Below are 14,654 nucleotides of genomic sequence, written 5' to 3'. Positions count from 1 at the left end.
GGATGTAGTTTATTGTTTTTTATCATAAGGTTAGCACACAGTTTCCTGGATATAATTTCATATAAAACCCAACAAGAATGCACATAAATGTGTTTTGCAAAATGCCAAACTATTACTTTAACAAAAGATTTTTTTTTACAAACAAACCATTTGGATTGCTGATCCCATGGAGACACATATTCCAAACATACACACACTTACTCATTTGTAAAGTAAAACACAGGGAAGCAATAAATGCCAGACATTCTTTCTCAGGCTGTATAAACTACAATTAAGTGGAACAGTTGAACACTGTCATTCAGTCAAGTATGTGGGAGAAGGAATGTGAGTGTGTTTCTATGTCTGTGTGTGGCCAGGACAAGGTGTCTTCAACCACACTCTCTCATAGACTGTTCTAAAACATACATGTACAGGTGCTTTTTATCACACGGACACTGGCCACTCTTCTAACAACACCAATCACAGCAAAGCAGCTTCCAGAGGGGACAGTCAAGGTCATGGACAATGATAACACCTTCTTACTGCAGCACCCAGATGTTCAGGGGAAGATAGGAGCTGAGAAGTGTGTGTGTAAGCTCAACATCCCACAGTGCACAAAGTGTACAGTTTTAAAAAAAACAGTCAAAGCAATTAAACTTTGCTTCAAATCACTTGTTGTGTCTAACAAATGTCACTACATTTTAACATTTTTTATCTGCGGGTTAAATAAATGACTGATTTTATAATAAAGGTGTTTATAAAACAGAATTTTCTGCAAATACTTTAAATAGTTGTAATACATTTTTTTGCAGTGGTAACCTGGATGTTTTCTACTCTCGGATTCTTGCATATTGCATTCAGTTAATTTGTTACTTTGTGTTTGTGGAAGTTAATTATCTCGCGGACGTTTTTCACCACAGACTCTTTTAGTTGATACTTTCTGTTCATTTGTTACTTTGTTGTTGTGTTGCCTAACCTAATATTTTCAGCCGCCTTTAGTTATCCGATTTTCTCCCCTTCCTGCTTCGTCCTTAGTTGCTTCCTCCTGGTCTCCGATACATGTCAGTCTCCCACCTCCACTTCCTCACAGTAAGACCCCAGCCAGTTCTATTAGTTTATTTCAGTGTCTTCTCCATAATGCACCTCTCTTCTCCTCCCTAGACCTCTCGCTCATTCCCCATATCCTGTCTTCCCCAAAGAGTTCCCACCTGCCGCCCTCTCTATGTCCACCACATAACATCACTAACAGCATCTGCTTATACAATGTTCATCCAAAGAGCTTCACACACAACAATGCAAGTTGCTCGCCTGACATACAGTAACAACGAGGGGTTCAGCAACTTGCTCAAGGACAATTCGACATGTAGCCAGGAGGATTCGGGAGTCAAACCTCTGACCCTGTGATTCAGACAAAAACTCTACCAACTAAGCTACGGCCAGACCCCAGTGCTACTGTATAATACAATTTAATGGGGAAAAATATTACTTTGGGTTGCCATCTGTTAAATGCTCATTGGGAAGGTAACAGGCAATGAAGTCCCTAGTGCAAACTCGAACCAGAACACTGCTGGTACATCATAAACATTGAGCCAACTAGGTCAGCAGGACACGTTTGTTGGAGAGAAAAAAATCCATTAGACAATCTATGACACACAGAAGCAATGACTAAAAAAAAGAACAGAGCCAAACATATTGCAATTTTTGACTCATATTTATGTATGATACAAATTGTACAAGGGCCCAGCTATAGTATTTGATCTTTAGCGATTATGTCAAATTCAGCATAGTCTGCATATTTTGCTTGGTTATAGTGTTCATTTTACTACATAGAATATGCAGAGTATCCTTTATATTGCTTTGACATAATGAACACATAAGCTGAGGTGGTTGATCGTCAGGAGCTTACCTCCTGTATTTGTGATGAGAAAACACCTTTGGAGCACAACTGCCTGGAAAGGCCAGCAGCCCATCTGAGAGGCTTATCCTCACTCCATTAAATGTTCAGTGGAAAGTAAAGTGGCTGTATAGGCCATTGATTATCGCTCAGGCAGAACTTGAAAGTCAAACTTCCCATGAATACAGCAGACTGGGGTGGCGAAGAGGTGGTTTGTTAAAGAAAAAAAATATTCCACCATGGGTTTATCTTATGAAGTTTGATGTGTAATTTACTGTTTAAGTGTTTCAGCATACAGTGTGCCTTCTCATCAGTTACAATATACAAACATCAGTATAATCAGTTAAAAAGTCTCCATAATGTATGCTTGACCATCTGTAGCTTATCATGTTTCCATCATCCCCCCAGAGACTTCTAAGTTACAAAACTGTCAATTACAACGTTTTTGCTAAACTAACTGAATGAATGCATTAATATTACATTAGCTCCATGCTGTGTCATTGCATGTCACAAGGGCCTGTCTACATGACCTACATTTACTTTATTCTTAATAACGCCCCTGACAGCGGCGGTGCAGATGTGAACTGACTGCCATACTGTGAAGGGAGACTTTGCTCCGAGCACTAAAAAACTGCAGCCCTCTCCCAGGACGGAATTGGTATTTTACGCACGTGTGTGCCTGCAAATACGGACACATGCATGTAAAACTTAGAGGGTTTGCGTATAAATAGTCAACCATAGAATTAGGCTTAGATTTGCTCCTGTCAAGCTGTTCTCTAACTCATGATTATTGTCTCTGTAATGAAGAGACAGAATAAGTGGCTGCAGCCCTGAATGTTTTTGGTCTGTATCATGGCATTAGACTGAATTGCCCATGAGGATATTATTAAGAGAATATTTCTAAAAACCTGTGTGCAGGAGTAATGGATGTTTAGTTGGGTTACATCTACATTTACAAAACAACCATTCATCCGTTTTGGAAAAAATGACAGAAAAGCAGAAAGAAAATGAGGCCACTGATAAACACAGATGTCTGTCACATATAGCACCAGCCAGCAGATAGATAGTCTTAACATAAAGACTAAAGCTTCGAGAAAATAGCTTTGGCTCTGTCCAAAAGTGATCCATCTACCAGCACCTGTAAAACAATTGTCACCATTGTATGTCATTAACTCCGTGTGTTTTCTCCCGTAGTTGTCTTTGTCCTTCACTGTCCCCCTCTCTCGGTCCCTTTCTGCAGGTGTCCCCAGCTTTGAAGCTGTGTGTCTTCTGGCGTGCAGCTACTGGTCCTACCAACCTTCTTTCTATACATCTTTATAATCTTGACTTTATTCTGTAAAGTGCCCTGAGATGACTTTGTTGTGAATTGGTGCTATATAAATAAAGTTGAATTGAATTGAATTGAATAAAAGCAGACTGCCCTGCCAGTGTTGACTGAAAATGCAAAGCACATGACACCTTCCTTTGATACTGCTGTCCAGCTATCTGAGCTGTGTGCCACCTGTTTCACTTGTGTGTTCCTGTGGGTTACATCTATGCACGAAGTCACTGTGCAGGATAAAGAATATTTTCATATTTTGAAATGTATATACAAATAAGATTCTCTCTTCAGGGAGCTTTTTTTTTTCCCTTTTTCAAAACTGGCAACTTAACACAGAACCAAAATGTGATCTACCAGCCATGAAACTAATCCAATGACCCACCAGGTTTAATGCAGCTGTGGTTCAGCATGGCTACACTGAGTTGCTCAGACTCCAGAGCCTCATAAAGGTGCATTTCACTGTGTTCTGACACCTGTCAAACCCTGTCAGTGAAATGGCTGACTTGTGTACATTTAATATAACCTTTGTTAGTCCTTACAAAACATAAGTAAAAAGATTTTTCATGCAAGTTGTCTGATATGCTTGCTAGTGAAGATGATGAGTGTTCCTTATTAAATTACTTATTCCAAAGGTTTATGTGAAATGGTAATGGCAATATTTCAGTCTACTTCAGAATCATTTAATAAGTGCAAAAAATCCAAGAGCTTATTCTACAGATAAAAACCCCACTTTTATAGAATATGTATACAATATTTAGACAATACTACAAGTGGCAATAAAGCACTGTAGTGGAAGCTGCCAAGAAGTTAGAATTCATAGACCAAAGACGGCTATTAAGAATTGCAGTCTTTATGAAAAGAGTTTAGACCCTATGGCTATGAAAAGTTAATAGCTTATCCTTCGGGAAGCTTTTTCCAACAGATTTTTAGAAGGTGATTTAAAAAGCTCATCTGGTAATACTTTGAGAATTTATCTGTATGAACAGCTTTTTATTTGGCTCCATTTGTGATGTTGCTGCTGATCACACATGTTGGCACACGTTGGTTGCTGACATTAGGTAAACTGTAAAATCCCGGCTTTCCTGCTTGATTGGATCTGTTGTGTGGAGTGGGCTTAAAGATATGGGTCCAATCTCTATGCTTTGATGATTATTAGAGAAAATGCATTAAACGTTTTGCATTAAATGTTTCTGGGGTGAACTGGTGCGTTGTGTGTTCTAATGAATTGTCCCAGGAGTCCACCACTTTCTTTCCAATTTGAAAATTTTGGCAAAAGGGATCATGTTCTGCTGGAGAGGTTCCATTTCATTGTTCAATGTAATTGCAATAATTTGTGAAACAAAGCTCAATGCTACAAATTGTCATAATTTTCAAAGTTAAAAAGACTATTAGGAATAAGGCAGATTTAAAAACCTGGATGCAGTCAACATTTTATACCAAGCGAGCCAAACAGTGCAGGTACTTCAGTTGAGTGATAGTAAAAGCTGAAGTCCTTTCCCTCATTCTTATTGTGGTGGAGGCAATGGAAACAAAATGTCTGTTACATTAATGACAGTCTGAAGTTCATAAATAAGAATCTAATCACCATTTAATTACTATATATTTACCTTACATATATATATATTTAATTTACTATATATTTCAAAACACTGCCATCAAAGTCTATAGATGTCACACTGTTCACATTCCTACTCACTAGCACCTTGACACCATTCCTGTTTTGAATTCTTACAAGTTACCACCTTACCAACTTTGGTGATTTCTTCTTTCAAATATAATTTCATTGCCTACCATGCTACTTTACAAACCTCTAGTTAAATAGATTTCCAAAAGAAGCCCTCCAGCTACACTGTACCCCAGCAAAGCAGGAGAGAAAATGAAATGTAAAAAAACTAGAGCCCAGATCCAAGACACTTTTTTTTTCATTTTTTGACATTATAAGTTTCATACTTATTGACACAAACTCTAAAGTATGAAAATGTATGATGACTAGGGGGTAGGGTGGGGATGAAGAGAATAAAAAACAGATGAACTGGTGAATGAGACACAAAAGCAGCATGAAAGAAAAGTAATAAAAAACTGTGATTTTGTAAATCAAATAAATTCAGAGATAAAGTGCAAAGGCCATTTTGATGATAACATATTATAATTTTTGTATGATGCTGTTAGTCCATGAATCAAAAACAATAAACACAAAATAGTGTCCATTTTGTTTTGAGTTTTCATGAATGAGAGAAATTAGCATTACAGTAAGTAATAAACACTTGGTATGCAAAGACTACAGGCACCAATCTATATTTAAAATGTGCATGGCATCATGCAATTCCTATAATCTCCCACTGGCTCTCGCACTGGCTAATGAGTCTGTGTCAAAATGCTGGGGATGTGTTGAGAGACTGCATTCAAACACCAATATCTGCCTAATGAAGGTTACATTAGGTAGGTCGTCTCCCTGTAATAACAAGGTCACTCCTGAGGGCATCACACTTAGATTGGTCTGGTGATCCACCTGCTCTTTTCATCATTCACCGAAAGGCTTACTGGGATGTGATAAGCTGTTAAATAAAGGACTGGGTTGGGTTTAGATCAAGGCTTTCAGAATCAATATTAATATTTCAAGCAATTTTCATAAAATTAAAGCAGCCGAGTGCTTCAGGTTATTACCTATAACTACAAATACCATCACGAGCGTGCAATAACTTGCCTCCACAGACGAGAGAAGTCGACACCGTGCATGTCATCTGTCATTATGCCAGTGTTGCAAAATATTCAGCCTGATGAGAAGCCCCTGTTAACTCATCTTCCAAGAAATGTTTGGCAGTTAATCAAATGCATTTTCATAAAAGGACGCTTACTAAACCTTCTGTCATGGAAAACCTGAACACTGAAAATCGAATCCAATCTCTAGATCTAGCCCATGTTGTTGATGCCCATATTTCTACCTAAAATATACTCTCTTAAATCAACCATACTACTTATTTGAAAGTTTTTAACCCTACAGCTCTGGTTCTGATATGGAGGAAGACTTTCAATGTGTACCATGCAAGACAACTCTATATCTCTCAGATACAGGAAAACATAATACAACATGCTGTTTCATTTATTATAATGTACTTTAGTTAGTTATTATATTATCAGTTATTCTAATACTATAACACTCCATTCACAATGCTGTCTTATTAAAGGTTTAGACAAAAGCACCACATATGTATAGTAAATTCAAAATTATCAAAACTATCAGCTTCACTCATTCTCTTCTTATCTGTGGGTCCTGTCCTACAGCATTTGAAATGCTAGTTAATAATAGATCTGCTAATTAAAGCAATTTATGCATGTTTTGGGCTCTTCAGTGAGAGATGCTCTGCTGGGAAAATAGTTCTTTATGCTGCAGTCTTCACATAGAAGGCTTTGAACCCTGCCAGTAATGACGGGGAGAGACAGGAGACGAATGAAGGAGAAAGATGAGAAGGATTGAGGAAATGGCTGAGGGATAATGTGCACTACTGATGTGCTCTCACAATACCGAGCCATCCTTTTATTAGCTAATCTTAGGTTTAATAGTCACAGCTAACCTAATTGATGATATGTGTGACAATATATCTATTTTACATCTCTTTTCTGTGTGCACAACACAAAAGTAAAAAACAAAAAAATAAAAACACATTTGAAACACATTTCAAAAAGCACATTGATACTATTGATTATTAGCCGCATGACTGGAGAGGAGATGATTCACCTCAAGGAGCATCTCTGAGGTCATACTACCAATATGACCTTTAAAAGTCTCCTTTCATATTATTCATTCCCCCAATTATTCTCAAACCAAAATCCCTGTGGAATACAGCATTGCTCTGAAAGAACGGTAAACTACTGCAGTACTTCAATCTTTGCGATCACACATGGAAATGTTAAGTGGTCACACTGGTGCAACAGTGTGTTTCAGACACACAATATGTCTAAGGAAACAAATTAGCCTGTTTTATCACTTCTTTAATATCAGAGAATCAAGCAACCTGTATATGCACATTAACCACAAAATTCAAGTATGGTACGTCTTTGTAATTACCTCAAAACTATGGAGAGCAGGTTTGTTTAGAGTAGTTATTATCCAAATTGATTCAGCACACAGTCATAGCTGGACACTGACCTCAGAAACTGCAAACTATAACCAAAGAAGTACAAACAGCCGAGAGAAAACCACAAGCCACGGGAATTTCTGAGCTTAAAAGCTAGGAGCATGGCTGGTGGCTCACCATTTAGGAGTCCTTGACAGTACTGACAAGATGTTAAAAAGCTTAAATAAGTCACCTTAAGATGAGTTTATGTGTAGGGTTGTCTCACTGTAGTAGTATGATGTGATTTGGTTTTTGTTTTTTTCATTTGGATCTGAAATTGCTGAATGAACAAATGAACTGTGCTTTGGAAAAAAAAAGGCTTGAGTACTGTAAGCAGCAGGAATGTAGAAGGACCCTTCAAGCAAAGAACCAGTAACCTTTGGAGGGTAAGCAGATAGTAATCGATTTTCCCTCCAAATTAGAAGTTGTGTGATGTATGTGTATGTGCGTTGCTGTGTGAGGGTGTGAACTCAAGACCCACAGGCACTTGTTAAAGCTCTCAGTAGCTTGCCTTCCCCGGGGTTGGCAACCAAGCTAAGCCTCACAGCACCACAGCAAAACAGTGAGTAAACAAGGGAAGCAATTATGAATCACAGCTTTCAGCACACAATCCAAAGACACACATTAAAAACAGGCTTAGACTAACACCATTTTGCATTTATGCACATTTACTCAGAACTAAATGATCCCAGCATGGTTTTGGGAGACAAGGCATTCTACCTCCATAGTTCCTGATGGACAGAGTTCTTTTAAGAATTGTTTTAGGTAATTTTGATCTTAGAAACTTCCAGATAACTAATTTCTACTTGAGCTGACTTCACAAATGCATGTCAGTCTAAGGTATAAGGTGTTTTCTTTCACTTGTTGAAAAAGGGAGATACACCCACGAACCCTAAATCAGGTTTGGCAGAATGGGCTTCAAACATATACATTGCTTGAAAACTTTAAAGCGCTAAATGTTCAAGCTGTGCCAGGGCCACTAATAGCAGTGAAGATAGCAAGGGACCGCTGCAAATTCTTGAAAAGCGAAGTAGTTTCAGCGAATTCTCAATCAGTATGAATGTGAATGTAGTTCTGACTCTATTCATTATTTATATGCCACATATCAGTGTGGCAGTTCCAGCAAATCAAGAGCTCTACACTGGGAGAGCATCTTCTACCGAACTGGTCTCCAGTGACACCTATTTCACACATTATTTATAAGGAAAAACAGAAGGAATCCAACAACTTCATCTAACAAACAAAGGAAGCCTTGTCAACGTACAAAGCTGCCCTATCATGATCCATAGCGAAGATGTCCTCATTAGAAGAAAAACTCAGCTCATCACTGTCACCACCACGATGACTATAGGGAGTCTTGAAAGCTTAGGGGGCAACATAGCAGGAAAGATTTCTCTAAACAAGCCATCATTACTTAAGGTCCAGCGTTCTGTAACAAGTTCAAGAGTAACAAGAGTAAGTACATGTGAACTCTGACCTAACTGAACTAACTCCAGCAGTCTGGCCAGATGTCTGAATCAAACTGCTGCACACACAAGTGGTGGAATTACTGTGGTCTGCTGCTCTCTGAGCCCCTCTTCTCCACTGATAACACATGGATGAGAGTCTATAAAGGTATATTAACCCACAGAGGTCCTCGGTCATTTATTGCTAAAGTAATTAGCCTAGTTATCAGCTAGTACAGTTATAAAGATATTAACAAGATCCTGTACTGAGACCACCATAATGAAGAGTTACAGTGGAGGCCTTTCTTTTGTTTTCCAGCAGTTCTTTTTTTTTTAAAAGGTGTTTACACACCATTAAACAAAGCAGGTAGAATGGTGAGCCTGGTCACAGCATCACTCTGGGGATGCATAATTAAAATCTGCAGGATGGACCGGGACAAAGCCATCTCAACACTGGCATATGGTTTTCATGGTTACTATTCACATTACTGTGTACAATTGCCATTGTCAGATTTATTATGCAAAGATTCAACAGTTTTAATGATGGACCATGCTTTGGTTGAGAGACCATACAAGGGAATGAACTGGTATACGTCAAATGCAAGAAAAAATACGCAATCATTGATGGAAACTTGTTAATCAGGAAACATAGTTAAGAACAGGCACATAATCCTGGCAGCTACATCTGCTAGTGTCAAAAAATAAAACCTTTAGTCTATGGTTGGATAAATATTTGGTAAACACATAACACACATGGGTCAAATAGGGTCATTCCATTGTACATTTATCACCTCTTCCAAGTCACATATTGTGGTTAAAAATTGCAGTGCTGGGGCAATCAGTCATCGTTTGTCAAAAGTAAGACCCCTGCACTGGTCCTTTGGTCAGAAAAGATGTGCCCAGCATTTAGTGGTCAGTGCAGTGAATACTTTTCGTATTTAAGGTTCCAGTAAGGGGTTATGTTTCATGCCAGGGCTCATGTGAATAGGACAACAGCTACACCAGTTTTCATAGACTTTGTTGTATCCTAGCTTTAGAAAAAACCCATGGAATCATATCAATCTGATAGTATTATGTCACATCCAAGAAAAATAGCATGTTGAATCCACATGCATGCTGAAGTCGGCAAAAGTATTTACCTCGCACCCCCATACCACAGAAGAAAGAAAACTTGGAAAATCTTGCATACAGTCAAATAAGTCTAGTCAAGGAAGTAGAGCACCAAATAAAGCCATGTCTTTCAGTTTGAAGCCACTGGCACTTTTTAATTTAAAAGGGAAAAAAAACTTTTCTCGTGTACTTTAGCCTGTGGTTCTACTGCACTGAAATACTCAATGGACACTGGTGAATATTCTGACTATACTTTGCATCATCATATTTAGCAGCAACCTACATGTTTTAGCTTATACTTGATGCTGTTACAAACTGAAATCCATTCACTAGCCTAAAATGTGGGTTGTTATTTATAGACTAAGGCGATTCATTTCTATGTGGTGCTCTGTTGTGCTCTCCCCTTATAGGCGGAACCCTTTAAACCTTGAAAAATTATTCAGCCTCGGATAATGTGCTTCCATCAGCAGGTGCATGTGTACAAATACTGTCATCTAATATTATTTGGATTGAAACTGCCCAGAGTTTAAAAACTATGAATGTATGTGACTGTGCTTTGTGTTATTGTGCTGCATAGTATTCCCTCTAAATCCAAGCATAGCAGGTGGGTGATGCTCCTTCTATGGATACACCTGCATAGTGTGGGGTTGACTGGGTGTGGCTGATAGCTGCTACTGTGAGGCTATAGATGCATACAGTATATGAATCTTAATAAACTATTCCATTATTTTGCCCACCCAATGTATATCACCGAGGTTAACAAACAGAAATACTGTTCTGTATAATGTTTTACAATTTCACAGCAGCCCAAACCACAGCCTCCAAAATGATCTCACAGCTGAGGCAACACATCTACATTTTTTTCAAACAAAGACGGGACATTATCACCAAGAGGATATTTATTTTAGGACTGCATTTTGTTTAGCTAGATATACCCAATGAACTGGCAACTAAGTGCTTATTCCAGCCTCCAGAATACAAATGGATTTGCTTGGTAATAAATCCAATATACATAACAATAACGCTTCCAGTGTATTGAGCCACGAAGTAACAAATCCTGACTGGTCTGATTGGTGCTAAGGGGCTGCAGGTGAAGTATCTGGTCCTCACTAACCTGCAGCTCAAGTGATGCCCCCACTGAGCACCGGGTTAGATATGTTACTACTACTACTACTACTATGTATATTCTCCACTGACTAGTCACATGCACTTAATCACACCAATTATCTTATCAAAAGCATAAAACAATAAACTCTAATAAACTTTATTGCATCTTTCTTCTCTTCATTCACACATGCATTTCACTAGTGTGATAAAAAAATACTTATAACAGTCTGTGCTTGGTAGAAGATGCCGACAGAGGGATCACTTTAAGAAGGCAGCAAGCAGCATGGCTCAGGCGCCACGGAGAAAAGGTGACTGAAATACCCGCAGAGTGCTGCGATAGACCAAACTTGGCAAATTTATCAGCCCATCTGACGTATCTCTTTGTTCCTGGCAGCCTTTAAATTACTCTTTTCATCTACACGTCCAGCGTATCACTTATGATTTGGAAACTTCTCACCCGCAATACACAATAAGAAGGGATCCGGACTATACGCAACTCGTACCTGAACAAATGTGCAGAAATGCCAGAAGAGCGTAAATCCCCCTCCAACAGGCAGGCATCCTTCACGAGCAGCTAGAAACTGCGTAAATCCAGTCAGTCATTTAAGTCTCAACTTCTACTGCAGAGCCGATGATGCGGATCAGGCTGGAGGAGAGTCCCCGCGCCCCCTCAGCAGTAAAGGTAATAATGTTCAGAACTGCTCCTCGGAGAGGGAAACGGTGTTTGAATCAAAGTTCACATCACGCACAGCCATCGTTGCTGGTTACTTCAAAATCAAGTAGGAATCCGCACAAGCCCACTTGGATTTTCACCGCTCCAGTCGAACTCCTCGCTTCCAAACGCAGAAAACTTCGCGGCATTCATGGGTTATCAGGTTCACCGTAAGTTCCACTTCAGAAGAGGAAAGCGAGAACCCGAACAGTAGGAGGTCGAGCTGCACTCATTTTAGTAGTTAAACGTGTAGTTTCCCCCCTTGTACCCCGGCTTTGTGGGACTGGCGCTGGTTGGATGAGGCGCTGCGCGTCTCTGCGCTCGGCGCTACTTGGCTTTTCCAGCCCACTCAGAGGCTCCTCCGTCGCGCAGAGGAGATTCCTGCGAGTCAGACACCATTTAACCGCACAAGGATACGTTCACCACCCGCTCGTCTAGCTCGGTGCTGCGTAAGACCCGGCTACCGCACTCTAATAAATCATCCAAATGACTTCAAACTGTGAAATGTCGAAGTTTTAGAGCTTACAAAAGCCAAGCCAACTTAGACAATAGGTCACAAAACCAAGTCTCACAAAAGTAAGTCAAGTTGTCCCGATTAATTAATGAATGACAAGAAATCCAACCGGTTGCACCAATGAAATGCTTTTCTCGTGGCTGTCAATTAAGTGCTTATGTTAGAAAAAAAGCAGATTCCTTAACCAAAGTGTACTTCATATTTTAATATGCGCGCATTCGTGAGAGTGAACATTATATGACCTTGATAAGTGATGTAGAACAGGGTACTATTTTTACTCCTATATCAAGACAGAGGGGGCGTGCACCGTCTCCAGGGGGAGCCGGCTCAGGGGGCACATAGGGAGTTTTTTTTATTATTTTGCTTAACGAGTTAGTAAAATGTGCCTTTATCCGCACAGAGCAACAGCAGCATTATGTTCCTTCTTTCCATGACAACAATCGATCAGGTCGTTTCCCTGTGACCTCTGGGAAATTAAATGACATTTTAACTGTGTTAGAAATGTATTACCTAACATAGTCCTATTATGTGCTGATATTAAACATGTTGAAGCAATAATAACAAAGCCTGCCATACAACAAGTATATTAAAAAGAAATTTCCCCTGAAAAAGAGAAATCTGCTTGAAAGTTAATAGATATTGCTTTGACTCAACCTGCCTCTTGTCGTTTGAGCAGGTCAGACCTCCCCCTGCTGGCTGCCGGCCTGCAGCGCAGACTGGTCAGAAGGCAGCAATCATACTAATTTCAAAATGTATTTTTACTTTGTTTTACCTGCAGTATTCAAAGATAAATATATGCATATTTTATGCCCCGTCCAATTATGTCCAACTAAAATTAGCGACAGGAGAAATCAAACAATTATGTAATTAAACAAATCCAAACTCTCTTTCTCACTTACCACAAAAAAACCCAAACAAACAAACACACATATATGTGTGTGTATATATATATATATATATATATATATATATATATATATATATATATGCGCGCAACTGGTCTTTTAGGTCACATTGTCACATTTAGAATCAGCAAAGTTTACTTTCTTGCTCCTCCGTACCCTCTCGCCTGAAATCCTTTAATTGCCCATTGTGGCTCTGCTGCAGTGTTTTTCAAGCAATAACTTCATCAGTAGTTTTATATCTTAGTTATAATATTAATAATCTAGGTACTGTATGTATATAGGACCTCAGCAAAACAACAGGTGCATCTAACTGTGGGTTTTGAATTCGATTGTGCATTTCACAACTGGCCACAATCCAAAGCATCTCTAACACCAATATTTCCAAGAACAGATGGTAAAAAATGGACACAAAGACATACGCATCTTCATGGCAACACTTAGGCAAAGATTTCAAGGAAGCGGTGCCAAAGACTGAGGCCTATTTCTTTCACTCCAAAGTGCTCCAGTTGGGCCTGAGCCAAATGAGAAAATATCTCCAAAAAGCACAACGCCAAACTCAAAAAATATTTATGAATGGATAAATAATTTGGAACCTCCACAGAACAACAAACTTGGCCTCAGCGTTTCCTCTATTAGTCGCTGTGTTGTCCATGACAGGTGTCAAATCACCCATCCCTGGTATGATGTCTCTGTACCTGACACCAGAGTACTGGCTAAGTGGACTAAATGTGTGGACGCATGAAGGCTACCAGTGTGCTGTATGTAACACAACACTGCCATTAGCCTCTTCTTTCACTACATTTCTTCCCCCAGCTTTTATTTTCCATGTGGATTATCCACTCTCCCAATTTCCTATTGTTTGTGACAGCTCTTGGGGTTTTTCTTTGTCCTCCACTTTTTTTTTAACTACTCCTATTTGTCAGTGAGTCTCACTACACACCACTACAGTTGCTCAGGGTCATACAACCTTTCTGAAGGAAAGTGAGAGACAGCTATGCGTCTGTTCTCCTAAATCCCCACCAAGCTGCCAGCCGGATGGTCTCATTAGCCGTTAAGACATGGACATCCTCCTCACACTCCTCACAGTCTCAATGTGCTATTTTAAATTTTCCCACTGGACCACAAAGATTTTATGTATGCAAAAAATGTGGCCATCATGAGAGAGGAAACAGCCAGATCTAGAATGGTGCCATAAAAAATAAAAACATAACTAATTTAGTTATTACAGAAGTTACAAGGAGAACCCTAAATATTTAGCTTCATTCTATCTCATTACATCCCTTGTATGATTTCTTATCATACATTGTCAAAGAAACAAGAAAGGGCATTGAACTGTTGGTTTCGGATTCAGTCCTTGAGGACTACAGCTGCTGAACTGGCATTAAGTGGTATTAGTCTTTGTCAGCAAAAGGAAACATAGTCCTCTTCCTGGGAACTGGGTTGAACATTGTAAGGACAAATACAGAATCAGCACGACCTGAAGCACCACTTAATTGACCGTTGGCTTTTCAAGTCTTTTTTGGAGATTTCTTTAAAAATCTTTTTACAAAAT

At 39.2% G+C, this 14,654-nt stretch overlaps 1 protein-coding gene across 4 annotated transcripts in view; it reads right to left on the bottom strand.

Moving 5' to 3' along the window:
* The window catches only part of LOC137109040 (roundabout homolog 1-like), an 80,874-nt gene that overhangs the window by 56,120 nt on the left and 10,100 nt on the right, over positions 1-14,654 (bottom strand). The window contains exon 1 of one of the 4 annotated variants that reach the window (XM_067494368.1): positions 11,475-12,249. The exons of the other annotated variants lie outside the window; for them this stretch is intronic. Within the exon in view, the coding sequence (XP_067350469.1) occupies positions 11,475-11,532 (58 nt within the window). The 5' untranslated portion in view covers positions 11,533-12,249. Of the gene's footprint in view, positions 1-11,474; positions 12,250-14,654 lie in introns of those variants that run through there. 4 annotated transcript variants of the gene reach the window in all.

This window comes from Channa argus, chromosome 24 (genome assembly GCF_033026475.1).
Source record: "Channa argus isolate prfri chromosome 24, Channa argus male v1.0, whole genome shotgun sequence".
Classification (NCBI taxonomy): Eukaryota; Metazoa; Chordata; class Actinopteri; order Anabantiformes; family Channidae; genus Channa; species Channa argus.
This window is presented reverse-complemented; position numbering and strand designations above follow the sequence as displayed.